This window comes from Rhyacophila brunnea, unplaced genomic scaffold (assembly GCF_057557595.1).
Source record: "Rhyacophila brunnea isolate RB1 unplaced genomic scaffold, BYU_Rbru_1.0 scaffold_21, whole genome shotgun sequence".
NCBI lineage: Eukaryota > Metazoa > Arthropoda > Insecta > Trichoptera > Rhyacophilidae > Rhyacophila > Rhyacophila brunnea.
In genome coordinates this window covers 4,365,442-4,381,014 of record NW_028232871.1, presented here as the reverse complement: position 1 = coordinate 4,381,014, position 15,573 = coordinate 4,365,442, and the positions used below count along the sequence as shown (strand labels likewise).

The window sequence follows — 15,573 nt, the reverse complement described above, 5'->3', positions numbered from 1 at the left end:
ACATTAGTGCATATTTCATTAATAAGTGCAGATTTTAGGGCTTTTGCATTTATAATTTTATCGAAACAACTAAATCCGGTAGATGCACTTGCATTTTTAATGGCATCCCCGAGCATTTCATTAATTTATCAGAAAAAGTGAAGTCAACTCGGGCACATTTATATAAATATTGCGCTATCACCGCTGTGGATGTTGAGAGATCATTTTCCGCATATAAACAAAATACTGACAGATATGCGGAAAATTTTATACCAGAGAATATTGAAAAAAATATTGTAACCAAGGCCTGAACAAAAACGATGCATGAGTGCGAGTGAGAAAGTATTCGGCACCCTTATAATCTCTGCGACACGCGCTAGAGTAAGATAAAAGGTCTACATATGTTTTCGTTAGTTTATAAAAGTATCGCCAACAAAACGTGGAGAATCGCTTCACGTAGCATCGTAGCTCGTGTTGCTAAATTGCTATTTTTTTGTGTTAGACATAAAGTCAATGGTAAATATTTTTTGTTAATTAAGTAGGAAAGATGGTTCTGTGTGTTGTATTAACATATGATAGCCATACTGATAAGCAAGAATATGGTATTACGTTTTATAGGTAAGTTGATACATGTTCATAATAATTTATTTGTATATTATTATATATTATCAGTGACCTAGTGTTTCTTTAAAATAACTTAAATTATGGATATCTTTACCTAAAGGTTGCATTTTGACCGCTTAAAAATACTATATAACGTAAAAAAATAGAAAATTATATTTTAATTCTGAGCGTCTAGTGCGAGCACTTTGGGCGAGCACTACCGAAATGGTCTATGGTCTCGAACATTTGTAGACAAATGCGTTCGCTCGCTCACAAACCAAACGCATGGCACGCAGCTTCATTTAGCAATGCAACGGGTGGTGTCTAGATGTATCTATAGTCTATGATTGTAACTTATTTTCTTGGACGAAAAACAGCAAATAGTATTTAGAAATAGTTAAGTGTGTCGTTTTTTTAAGATGTGTTTAGTTTCCGTAGTTTACATTTATATTTTGCATTTCTTGTTCAATTATTTGTACCTACTTGTTAACAAACTATTTTGAAAATTGTAATTGATTAACTTTATATTGATTATTTGTGTTTTTTTTTTTTGTTTTTGTAATATATTGCTTAAGATTATTAATTTGTTATTCGATTTTTATCAGTAATATTGGGTGGTGGGTATTTACAATATTTTTCCATAAAAATGTCAATTTTTAATTGCATATTTCTTTGGCTTTAGTGCATATTTCAATAATTTTAAGTGCATAATATGTGCATGCATATAATCATGTTTTTTGTTGCATATATATCGGCTCCCTAATAATGACAAATAATCACTAAATAATATTATGCAGGTGCAAAATTGTGATCATAATATGCTATTTTTTATAAATATTGTAAATCTTTGCATTATCTCTGAAAAGCCCAGCATACACTATGACGTCATCAGTACATATATCAGTGGCAAAGGGTAGAGGTAGGCTGTTAAGATCCGACATAAATAGTTCACACTAAGCATTGTTAGCCAAGCGTGTTTGTTGTCATTGAACTAAGACTACAATGTCTAGATGCTGTTTGCTAGTTTTTAAAATTCAATTAAACCTGGTTTAATTTAAGCCATAGTAGATCATAACCCAAAAATATTCGTGGACCTACCTAATAAGTTTAGATACCTATTTTATAGATAGAACTCTTTTCGAAAGATTTTTTCTATTTGCTATATTTTCTCATGAGAGTTTTCAGAATTATATATGTTAGACAGAAGAATATTTTTTAGCGATTATGGTTTGGCTTAGACAGGGCTGAATGAATTGGAAAAAAACTAACCGACACTATCTGCAATATGTATTCTTAATTCAACAAAAATAAATAAGTATAACTGAAAAAGTGTGCACTACTGTCGGATAGCCCATAGCATACCTAAACTATTGTGGTTTGTTTTAGGCAGGGTTTAATTGAGTTTTAAAACCAACCGGAAATTGTATTGTTAGTTCAATGAAAATAAATAAGGATGACTGACAAACTATAATGTGCACTTTTTATGTCAAATCTTAACAGCCTACCTCCACCCCTCGCCACTGAAATATATATGCATAAATACGGAAACATCAACCGCCACCCTAAACAAGTGGGCATGTTTCAATTTGAATTCATCAACAAAATATGAATGTTTCTCTGATTACTAAAACAATCGCACTTAAAATTCAATTTAACACTAAACATGTGTTAGTCTCCTCCATGCTGTAACAATGTCTTTGTTGACAATACTAATAATGATGATATTATTATAACTAGGGATTGCAATACCGGTATTTAAAAACCGGGATTGCAGTGTTTATCGATACCTAAATACCGGTACTTACGGTATTAAAAAGCAGACACTTTAATGGATATTAAATTGAGTAGAAACTCTGTCCTACCCAAACGCAAATATTTTTAGTACATACGCCACTGTGCACTTTTTTATTTAATGAGCTGATCAAAATACAATATAAAATCAATTAATTTAAAAATAAAGAATACATGACAGGTAGGGATTGCAATACCGAATGAAAATGTCAATACCGGTTTTTCGGTATTTCTTATTGAATACCGGTATTTCTTTAAAATTAAAAAAAAACAGAAGTAGGTATGTGCTTATCAATAAATATAGCTATTATTTTTTTTTTAAATATTAGTTTATAGCAAAAACCTACATACCCTACATTTATTATGTTGATATTTAAAAAAATGTATTGATCATATTTGTAGAACTAATGAATTTTTACGAATAATTTGAATATATTGATAATTTAAACTAAAGCTCTCGGAAGCTCGTCAAGTGCAAATAAGTCCCGGCTGCAGGAATAGCTTCTTAAATTCAACGCTTGCACAGTCATCAATAATTATATAATAATTGAACATTTTGGTCACGGATGTTTTCTATTTCGAAATAATATTATGATAATTCATCGCGATAATTACTTAAGAAGGTATATAAATATATTTGATGAAATTTGTTTTATTATTTTTCCACCTCTGTTGGATTCACTCAATATATTTGCATTATAGCAGGACATAACTTATAATTCATTTTCAAAAACGTAAACGAGTGTGCTTTTTTAATACCGAAAATTCCGGTAGACTGATATTTCAGATGTCCTACAATAGGTACTTGATAAGCTTAAAAAGACATACAAACTTCTACGTACTTTCAGAAGTATTTAATCCGAAAACGAAATCAAATTCAAGATATATTTTGTAAAAATAAATACGCATGTTTAAAGGTCAGCAGAATATTCTGTAGGTACTTATATATTTATGATATAAAATATGAATATTTTACATACATTTTATAGGTATATTAATTGACTGTTTTTTTCTCCTATATTTTTTAACTATTCCGCCATTCAATAAGAAATACCGAAATACCGGTATTGATATTTCCATTCGGAATTGCAATCCCTAATTACAATCAATACTTACTTAACTTGTCCTTAATACGTTAAATCGTGCTGTAAACTAGTTTATAAACTATTACATATGAAACCTTTACAAATTGGAAGCATTCAAACCACATGAAGCATTCCCAGATGTAATGCAAAAGCGAGTTTCTAGTAAACCTCTGATTAGGTTACCTACATTATTTGACTTTGTGTAAGCCACATTTGTGAGTTACTTTACCATATCCAATATAATAATACTGCAATATAATATACACTATACAGTTATAATATATATCACTGTTCCTATTTTCGTTATTCCGTATGAAATAATCAGAATTACCACATCACTACATCATACGTCATCGTTCACGATTATTATAATATACTTACAAATTTTGACATATACGTTTATAATATTCTGTCACAGCAGATATTCTATTTTTAAATACACTATTTCTACTTATTACTCGATAACACAATATTTTCCAAACAACTGAATGTAGCATTCAATTTTCTGTCATTGTTTCCATTGTGACCTTTTCAAGCGGAATGTTATTAGCTTATTTACAAATTAGTTATTAATTGTGACATAATACAGCGCTGAAAATGGAAAAGTTTACGAACCGGAGCGCTTGACAGTTTTCTGAAGATATTTTCATAGTTATCAAATTGTATGTGAATATCATGAAAATAAGTGTGATGGATTTTCTATTTTATGACCTATCTAGCTCAGAGATTTTTTTCACGAGACGGAGCGACACTTTTACCGATTTCACGAACAAGAACGGCGCTCCAGTCTATTTTGAGCCCTGACATATTAATATGACATTTATTTTCAACTTTTATATAAGTAAGATTAAATTCATTCTCAAAAACAACGAGTCTTCCACCACATATTTACCCATGGGACCCTCATTATATCATCATCAGCCGGGGTCAATCCACTGCTGGATGAAGGCTTTCCCAAGCTTCTTTCAATTCTCTCGGTCCTGTGTCATTCGCTGCCACGTATTTCCGCCGAACTTTACCAGTTCGTCAATCCAGCGGCTTTTAGGGCGACCATGTAGCCGTTTCGTGCCCCTTGGGTACCACTGGATGACGGCATTTGTCCAGCGGCCGTCTTTTCGGTGAGCGATGTGCCCTGCCCATCTCCATTTCAGCTGTTTGGCAACGTCTATTACATCACGTACTCATGTCTGCTTCCGAACCCATTCGTTTCTCTTACGGTCCTTTCGCTTGATGCCCAACATACACCTCTCCATGCCTCGCTGTGTGACTCTTAGCCTTTGGACATCTCTCGTGTTGAGGGTCTACGTCTCGCAGCCACACGTGAGGACGGGAAGCACACATTGGTTGAATACCCTACGCTTAAGACATAATGGTAGGTCACTCTTGAAGATACAATTCAGACGTCCAAAAGCACTCCATCCCAGCTTTGTTCTTCGAGCAAATTCATCGTGCATGCTTCCGTCTATGGGCACCTGCTGTTCAAGATAGACGTAGCTGCTGACTTGCTCGAGTTGAACAGTTCCTCATCACTTGTGTCTGAGACATTTATCTTTAGGCCGACCGTTTGACTGACATTCGCGAGTTCTTGCATTATATATAACACTATTTAGTTATTAAGTATATTTTTAAAAAAAAATGAAGATTTAAAAAAATACCATATTCGCAGAAGAGATTATATTAATTAATGACTGTCGATAATTCGTCCAACTTATTGGGTTTTTGTACTGGATTAAAAACACATTAAAAAGACAACATGCATTTTTAATAATATTATTATAATCATGAATATTGGCTTAAGAGTCTTATGCGTCGGCCTGCACCGTCATGTGTCCCAGGGTCTGGCAAGTGCACATATTGTTTTTCAATAAATTTTTGCAGGAGCAGAGTATGGACCTAATATGTTGAAGAAGTAGGTGGCTGACATCCATTTCTCGTAAAAGCAAAATCTGTTAATACAAACCTCCATTCTGTGGAGGCCCATATGATCCTATTAGGATCGGACATGGTCGAATATTTAAAGACAAGTCGGGAATGTTTAACATAATGTTGTCATTGAAATTATTAAGCTAAAATGCAAGGGCGATCCTATCCGCGGTGAGTGCGTTTATTTAATAAAACCACAATTACATAAATGTTAAATTATTTATAGTTTTAAAGTGCACATGTATTAACCGTGAATTTATAATACAATTTACATTACGCAGTTTTCATAATTTTGCCGCTGTATGTGTATTAAAAATTATTTATTACAGTAATTAAAAATGAGATTTTTAAAGATAGCAGCACTTTTTAAAGCAAAATGCGACGTTGCCGTTTTAAGTATTATCATAACTTAGTCAGGCAGGCGGCTCTCGTGGTTCAGTGTGTTATGCGTCAATTACATTGAGCTACTTTTCGAGCTGTTTGTTGGCGAATTTAATAGCGGGCGATTCAGCCACTGAGATTGTGATGATGACACACAAAACTTTCAATTCGCTGAGAAACCAACAAGCTAGCGACTATTTTGACAGAACGTAGTTCGTTTTTTACCGGGAGGTCACTACTACGCCCTACTGCGCAGACGCAGTAGGCCCACACGCCGGCGCGTAGCGTGTAAAGTTGACCGGCTTTCAACTTTTCTCGGTAGATTGTTTACAATTTGCTTGTTAGCTTGTTCGATGATGACACTGGGCGACTTTACAGGCAGATTGTAAATTCGCCAATAAACAGCTCGTAAAGTAGCACAATGTCATTGACGCATAAGGCGCTGACCTTCCACCCGAGAGTTTTGGGTTCGATTCCTGGTGAGGACAATATAATATTTATGTGTTTTTTTTCTCAAAGCCTGGGTGTTTGTGATTGTTCAAAATTACTAACAACCACCTTGTACGAAAAAGCAAGGACATGGTTATTTATAATTTAAAAAAAAAACTTAGTCTGGAAAAACTATTAAGAGTTATGTTAACTTAATAACGATATTAAATTTATGCGTCAAATCCGTATAGTAACAAAATAACTATTACTATTCTCCACAAATTTAATATACGAATGGCAAACTAGAATAATAAGGAAACTTTGCGTTTTGCCTCAAATGTAAACGAGTTTTTCATATCTCAAGATTAATTTTCAGTCCTTCTTTTATTTTGTATAAGTACACGTATTACCTTTTTTATGCAACCCTTTTACGTAATCACATTTTGTTATTTCTAAAAAGATCTGCTGGGCAGACAAAATTAATTTAAAAAAATATTTACCAGGCATTTTAAAAATTAGACCAGCCACGCACGATCCTATTTTATGAGCAGCAATACACAAAGAGGCTTGGAAAACTGGGATTGTAAAACAGGGCTTCGTAACCTATTGTCATGATGCAAACTAAATTCGGTCGATTTGGCAAAATATTTGAATGCGTCGCAAAATGTTTTTGACAATACAATATTTTTTCTGTTTCATTTTCAAAAACCTTACAAACCACAGCCCATTGAAAGTGAACATACACGTGTTGACAAAAGACTTAAAAAAGTGTTATAACCATTAGGGACTGCAATACCGGTATTCCAGTATTTGTCGATACCGAATTACCGGTTTTAAAAATCACACAATACCGATATATTCGGTATTAAAAGTGGAAATAAAATATAATAATTAACATGTAAGGCTTAAGAGGGTACATAAGTGAAACGGGAAATAATTTTCAACAGTATGTGGAACGAAACTTCGGCTGCGTTGCCAGTCGGAGAGTGATAGTCGACCTGTGAGCACGTCGATTTGTTTTGTGATGGCGTCGGAGGAATATATTCTTAAATCGTGTAAAGTTGACTAAAAAATGTACCCGAAAAATAAAACATTTCAATGAATATACTATTATTATTACGAATATAATAATAACCATAACATTAAAAGGACGCATGTTGGATTTTTATGACAAATTATACTTCGTTCGGCTCGCGTCATTTGCACAATCCGCGCATCGCCTAGTCACGATCTTATTAGACCATGCCTCAGCTGAAGTATAGCTTTAAGAGGTCTCTATTTTTGTCAAGCTACGTTGTTTGTATAATCATTAGTAACCTCAGCCTTAGTGGCGAATATTTCATGATTAAATAATAATTTCGTGTGTCTAATTTTTTTAATGTTTATCTACTAAAGAGTAGCTTATATAATAATGAAAAAATATAATTTGCTGAAACAGTAATCAACATTATGTTTGGATTTACTTCCCTCGGGATAAAAGTAAAGAAAGTGTTAAGTGTAAAAAGTGCTATAATTTAATAAAACATTAGGTGGAATTACCAGTGGGGTACATCTAAGAACACTTCATAATATAAATGTATCAAAATATGATTCAGAGAAGAAAGTACCATTAGACTAATAGGAATATGTACATATATGCACCAGTATCTCTGCCGTATCTTTCCTTTAGGTACCTATTTTTAAAGGTTTACATATATGTAAAAATATTAATATTTTAAAGAGATTATATATTGATAGATACTACTGTTTTTTTTTAAATATATTTCACGAATACTGGTATTCAATAGGGAATACCAAAATACCGGTATTTGTATTTTCATTCGGTATTGCAATCCCTAATAACCATGAAATCTGACCTATTACATGTGGTTTTGTTCTCAATTTCACAATGATGATAATATGTACAATTCAAACGTATTTACTTGTCTTTCGACAATACCTCAAATTCTTCATTTTTTATAAATAATATTAAATAAATAAAAAGCCTTTTTTATTTCTTACAAACAAAAGTAAAAAATGACAGTTAAATGACTATATCTAATGAATATATATATAAACTATGAATATATCTATTATGTATATATATCTATCTATGGTTGTATTATCTACTTATTTTCTAGTTTATATAATATTAATTATTATTATTTTTTTATATTTTTTGTATATTACACATATGTATTAGGATTTTTTTTTGTATATAATACTATTTGATAATATGTAGAAATTGAACAATGGTATGTAATTAGTTTGTTTGGTTTGTAAGAACCCCTCTTCGGGTGAAGGCCTCCTACAAAGTGTTAATCTCTGGCCTCTCTGGTTTCTTTCTCCATACCCGTTTGATTTCGTAGCTACGTATTCGTCTTGTCTGGTTTGGTCTATTTTTGTATTTAGGTCGCCCATTATTATAAAAGTTTTATGTGCTTGGTTAATAGCTATGTTTACATTTGTATAAAAAGTATCATTTTCTTCTTCTTTCGCTATTTCTGTGGGTGCGTATACTTGTATGAGAGATAATTCGTTTCCTTGTATTTTTAAATTCAATAGTGCTACTCTATCTGTTATACCTATGAAGTTTTCTATGTTGTTCTCTTGAATTTTTATGTTATTAAGAATCCGACACCATACTTTCCAGGTGTAAGTCTTATGTGTTCATTTTTTATAATGAAACTAAATAAAAAAATAAATTAAAACCAATTGTACGTGTTTAACAAATGTCTCTTTAACGAAAAAAGATATCGATAAATAGAAAATAACCCTTTTCGTTTATTTCTTTTTATTTTGATCAACAAAGTTCAACAAAATGTCGCAATACTTCTGTTAAAAACATAAGGTATGATTAATTTTTCTCATGAATATCCAAAGACGCCATAGCAAAGAATGCCAACTCACTCGTTATTTAAACTTCTAATCACCCCCTTACCCCTCTACCTACTTTTCTAAAGCACAATATATAATTTTGATTATAACAAAAACTTAATTGGAAATCTGACGCCAATCCAAGAATTACTGAAACGTAAACTTTTCTAATAATTTAACTCCATAATTTAATGGATTTTCAAAACTTATTCAGACCTAAATGTTGTTAATTGAAAGGTATTTAATTATTTAATGTGTTATTTTATTAACTTGTTCTTGGATCGCAAATCCAAAACTATCAGCGTAATCCAGATCGCGGTTCAAAAAGCCTTACTATAAAATTTGACTTAGTGGTTGTACAGGCTTTTTACAGGTTTTTTATTTGCTCGACCACTGAACCTTGACTTTACTATACAATATTTTGATTATTCATTAGAATAAAATAGATCTATCGACCAATTTTCATAAAAAAAACTCACGGGTCAATTTTAATTGAACGTAGTTATGCATAATGTAGCCAGTCCACAATAATGTCGAGCTAAGATAATGGCACTTTAGTAACAACATGATTATTAAAAATGTATGTAAAATGTAAAATGTTAAACTGTAAATAGTATTTTATTTCAAGAATATTTTTTGCGGCTTGGCTATTTTCAGCAGAATGTAGAGAAAACCTTCTCGCATCTGATCTATATCATATCTTATTTTTTTTATTTTTTGTGGACTGGCTACTTTCTGCATAACTATGTCCAATTATGGTACATACAAGCTCGTCTTGACTGAAACACGTCGAATTTATCAATGTGATTTTGTTTGCATTTACAAAACACAATATGTAACCTAATGTACCGCCGCACACAGCATTATTGCAACATTTTTTATTGAAAAACACGCTTGATGCCATATGCAACATATTTATAAGTACACAGCATGAACGTTGCTTGTGCGTAGTTCAAAAAACCTTCTTAACTAGTACAATAGGCAGTAACTGACTCTCACACACTTTCAAGATAAATGACATATTGTGTTTTTTTTTCAAACTTTAGTACCTACTGTGAATTAATAAAAAAAACGGTGATAATTTTGATGTTAGATGTTAAAATACAAACAAAGTAATAATAAACGAGCAGTAACTGCAATGAATAGGTGCAATTACTGCCTTTTTGCTAAAAAAATGTATTATTTTAGAAGATGTCTATTTTTTCACTAATGATTTTAACGATATTTTAGTGATAATACTGATTTTAAAGCGAACAGAATACATATCTTTCAAAATTACCTAAAGGATGGCATTCATAACTCAATTTCACAATTCTTGCGAGTTACTGCCTTCTTCCTTGGAAGGGCAGAATAGTGCATGTCATGTTCGCCCCACGACAGTGTTGCCAAGTCGAAATTTGTAATTTCAGTAGAATGTGGGGGAAAAAATCAGTAAATTCGACAAAATATCAGTAGATTTCTGTCTCTCAATTTAGACGAGAAAAATTTCGCCGCGGGCCGCAGGTTCCCTATTTTTCATAGTCGGCTCGTTTTTTTTAGGAGAGAAATTTCGCCGCGGGCAGCAGGTTCCCTATTTTTCATATTCGGCTTGTTTTTTTAGGAGAAATATTTCACCGCGGGCCACAGGTTCCCAATTTTTTGTAGTCGGCTCGTTTTTTTCCGGATGGTGGGAATTTTGTGGAACGAAAAAATGTCAGTAGATTTCATAAAATATCAGTAGATTCAGTGTATTGCCAAAAATATCAAAACATATCAGTAGATCTACTGAAATTTCAGTAGACATGGCAGCACTGCCGCACGACTGGACTATAAGAGAATAAAAAACCATTTCATGGCGGTGATCATAATGAAATGACATTTCAGATTTAGAATATATTGTTCAAACAATTGTGGTACACTATGCATTCGCATATTATTAACTGATAATGAATGCACTCAATGTTTTCGATAAATACAAATCAATGCTTTGTTGTCAGATGCACAATGTGTATCCGTATTGACAGGAGTAGGGAATCCAATCCCGGGATCCCGAATCCCGGGATCCCGGGATCCCGAGCTATTTTCGATACCTATGAATCCCGGGATTTCGGGATTGATTTTTTATCAATTTTTATGGAAAATAAAATAAAAACTAAAATAACAGAAAAAATACTTTTAATAACAAATAACTAAATTAGAAATAAACTGAGTTTGATAAAGTTGTATTTATACCCATATGTAAGTTGCCGATTCATTTTATTTTTTCACATAAATCAATAAAAATGAGAAAGATTGGAATAAAACTATTCTTCGCACTTTTAACAAAGTAATTCCACCATGATCTCATAAGTTTTACAGCAGTTTCATATTTGGCTGATTAATTAGATTTATGAAGCGGAAAGGCCATACACCAACCACGATATGCTTTACTATTTTAAATCTAGCTAACTTAATTAATGAGTTTTTACTACCAGAAACAGCAATCTCATATTAAATTCACATTATTATTTATATCACAATATTATTTACTCCATTAAACTTATTTTTTTTCAAGATTGAACAATTAACATAATTAACAATAATAATTACAAGATAAAAAAAACATTTTATATACAACGTTTTTAAATTTTCTGTTGAATTATTATACTGAATATGCTCAAACTTGTACTTGTATGAATTAAATAAAAAAACAAACAAACAAACAAATATAAAATACTGAAATGTCATTTTGACATTTCATTTTGATTTCCATAGTAACGCACGTATATATTAATAATTTAGTTGCTAGGACCACCGCCTTAGTAACCAATAATAGTCTTTAACTTTTTACGGATTTTTCTGAAATAACTTTCTATACAAAACAGAATTAATTGAAAATGAATTCGATTCTGCTTAAAAAATGGCTAAAGGTATTAAATGAATGCATTGGCATCGTGTTCTGGTATATTCTAAAAATTTCAAATACACTAGCTAGCCGGGAAGTTAGTTAAAAATCGATTATAAGATTTGTACCGGACAAACAACCACCTGACAAATAAGAATACGAGCTAATGAAAACATTGTATAAAAATGTCTTAAATAGTATAAATTATACTAGATTTATTTTTGACCGATTTTATTAATGTTATTTGTAAATATAAAAAAAATGTATTAACAATGGAAAAAATGCCAATCCCGGGACCAGTCCCGGGATCCCGGGATTATCAAATTGTAATCCCGAAATCCCGGGATCAGAATTTTGGCTCGGGATTGGATTCCCTAGACAGGAGGTCGCGTCTGCGGGAGAGACATGCAACATTATGGGCGATTATGATATATGGTCATATTCGTGTCAAGTCGAATTCCAATATGCACCACAACATAACTATAACTAATGTTACTTCAGCTGAACCGAGAAGAGATCATCAATGATTGTATTAAAAACCAAATAATTATCTCTCGTGAAAACCACGTCCCAATTTTCAATCGGCTCAATGACATTACACACCAACTTAAGTTCGTAGTTTTTCTTTTCCAATAATTTATATATTATAAAAACACATATATAACATATACATAAATTAATAATGCGACTATGTGACATTAAAATGTCATTATATCCAATTATTGTTCTACAAACAACACGATGGGCCTAATTTAAAAGCATAACCAAAACTTATTTTCAAGTCCTCTCCTTAACGACCCACATGCTCAGCGTAGCTCAAAATGGAGTTTTTATAGTATTTTCAGAGCATAACCCCGGACATTCCTTAAACGTTGTAGATAATTTATTTATACAATTTTTAAGCCTTATTATCATTTATATTTATTTTAAACATTTGATGACTTCATAAAGTATTTTTATTACATAAAATAGTATTCTTTTAAACCTCTCGCTCTAATATTTTAGAATATAGTCATATTTCAGTACGTCCATGTGAAGTGGTGTTAAGATTTTTTAGGTTTATTAATTTTTAAACGCATTTAAAAAACCATTAGTGAAATTAATGTTAACATTATATAATGACATATTTACGATAAAAAATTATATTTTATAATCTTTTTGATCCTAAATTTGACAAGAATTTGGCATTTTATTATTAAAAAATGGGTACGATGAACACATTTAAAGGTAATTTTAAATTTACTGGTTATAATTTATGTATTTTACCATGCAAATGTGATAAACATCCTACGAATAATTTTTGCTTAATAGTAATTATTGAACTAAGAATAAGGTAGTATTTTTTTGAAATATGTCAATTCGAGTTTTGAGAATTATAATCGCAAAAAAACTACCAGAGCACTTTTTTGTAATTATAAGAAACATATTGAACTCCCATGAATATTAATGAGTGAGTCGATTTACATTATTTTTTTTTAAATATATATAATACTCCTAAGGCTGCAGACATATAGCATACTATGAGAAATAAAGCTCCCTGATTGTTTGAGAAGGCCTTGCTGGTGACATATCTCACATTATTCATTGAAAAATGTGAGTTGCAACACCAACAGATAACTTTGTCAACGGTTTTCATATGGTTTAAAGTGACTTTTGATACCAAACTATTTTTCTTTATTATTATTATTATTATCTTTATTATATTTCTTTATTATTAAATGCCTTTAGAATTACTTGGTATATTTAACTCAAAGATGACAAAATTGCAAAATGTGAGTTATGACTCTTGGCGACTCTATAGTTTTCGAGAAGTACTTCTTCTCAGTATTGTGAAACGAGATAAAATGCCTATCTAAAAACGTTCAACTCTTTCAGATTCCAAAAATATTTTATACATATTTCTACTAACTTTTCAGCGCGTAATGAATTTCGAACGCGAATGACAGCAATTTCTAACATATTTAAAAATTGTAACACTGTTCAGCTAACTTCTGAGCATTCTTTGCTACACCCCATTAATTTAAAACAATATACCTAAATAATATGTATTACTTTTCTTACCTGTTTGTCCTTGAACATAAGTATGATGACCATCAGATTCAGAAAGAATCCAAAGAATCCAATAAGGAACAGGACGAAGGCTGATGCAGCATAACCCCAGGTTGGCATCAGCTCCACATAATCGTCGTGGTAGTAATAATATCCTGATGGAGTGGTGGTCACGTTCACGATATCTACAGTTGTCATGTTTTTAATTTTGTATTTTATTTTTCACTTTAAATATTAACACGTTTCACTTTGTATAACTAAGGTGGCCTAATAAACAAAATTAAATATTATTAACTCTTACTTAGAGGTCGCTTTTTGTGTTTTATTCTCTGTTACGAGAAAAGTAATACAATTAGATATTAGAACATAGAACATAAAATTTTAGCAACTTTTTAGAGATTTTAATTTTTTTGTAGATACCTTCTTTTATTTTTTTTAAGCAAACTCAGTTTCATCATGGGCACGATAACCATTTGTAATTGCGACAAATTCAAAACGACTCGTTGGTGTACACCCCGCCAGTGACTGTAGCTACAGTAACGGCGCAGATCACCAGAATCAAAGTATCTGGGCGTGGGGAATCTACCCGCGAAAGTCAAAGGGGTTAGCAGTGGAAGTGATGAGACTTATTGTCCGACAACAAGAAATCGGTGATAACAGAAAGTCGTGGTAGTCGCATGTAGAAAAACTTATCAGTGACGTACCTGTCATGGCAGCAACGTGCTAGAAGCATGTTTAAATATTGTATTGGCTCTCCGTTTATGTGCGACTCCTTTCATTGTTCGCAATAAACCAAAAGTTTACCAATAATAATTATAACATTACTCCTGATCGTTTAAGATATATTTTTATTATGAAAAGCTTTAAATTACGTAAATTGATAGATCCGTACAATGATGCTTGGATCCGTACACCACGGGAGCGTAAAATGAAATTATAAATTTGGGGGTATTTCTCATTTGAAAACGGAAGTGCGATTGTTAGTTCACAGTGTTAAAACAGGAAGTTCTTGTTCAACAATACGTAGTGAGTGATACCAGGTCTTTACATTATATGCAGCATGTGCGTACATACCATGCAAACAGTGTGAACAATTTAGTCCGTAGTGTATGGTTACCACCGGTGAATGCGATTATTGGCTATTTTACTGCATAACGTGAGATATTTTCAAATGATTACAAAATGTTTTTCTCAGAGATACAGTAAATTTGTGCTCAGGAATGCTAAACTACTTTCAGAAAATATTGCTACAATATTTGACCGCGTGTTTTTTAGATTTGATAGCGGCTACCAAACTCAAAATAAATACCGCCTAATAACGAGGCCGAAATTTTTTAACGTTAACAAAAATAGTAAAAAAACATATTTTTTATCTGTATTATAATACATTTAATAAATATGCTACTTTAACACAACAATTCAATATTATTTATTCATTGTTTTTTATTTTATTATCGGCTGCTATGGTTATGAAAAGATATATAGTCAGGATCCACTCCAGATTATCACACTCCTGACGATAATGATAAAAATTGTATTATGTTTATTAGTTAACAATCAAAAAAGTCCTTCAAAAGTTAAATATTGATATAGGTACACAGGACAAGATTATTC

General features: G+C 31.8%; 1 protein-coding gene across 1 annotated transcript in view; it reads right to left on the bottom strand.

Annotated features, from left to right (window-relative positions):
- Window positions 1-14,157, bottom strand: part of LOC147070621 (uncharacterized) — a 122,186-nt gene extending 108,029 nt beyond the window's left edge. Inside the window, exon 1 of the mRNA XM_085949048.1 lies at window positions 13,972-14,157. Within this exon, the coding sequence (XP_085805174.1) occupies window positions 13,972-14,157 (186 nt within the window). The remainder of the gene's footprint in view (window positions 1-13,971) is intronic.
- Window positions 14,158-15,573: the final 1,416 nt, after the last annotated feature.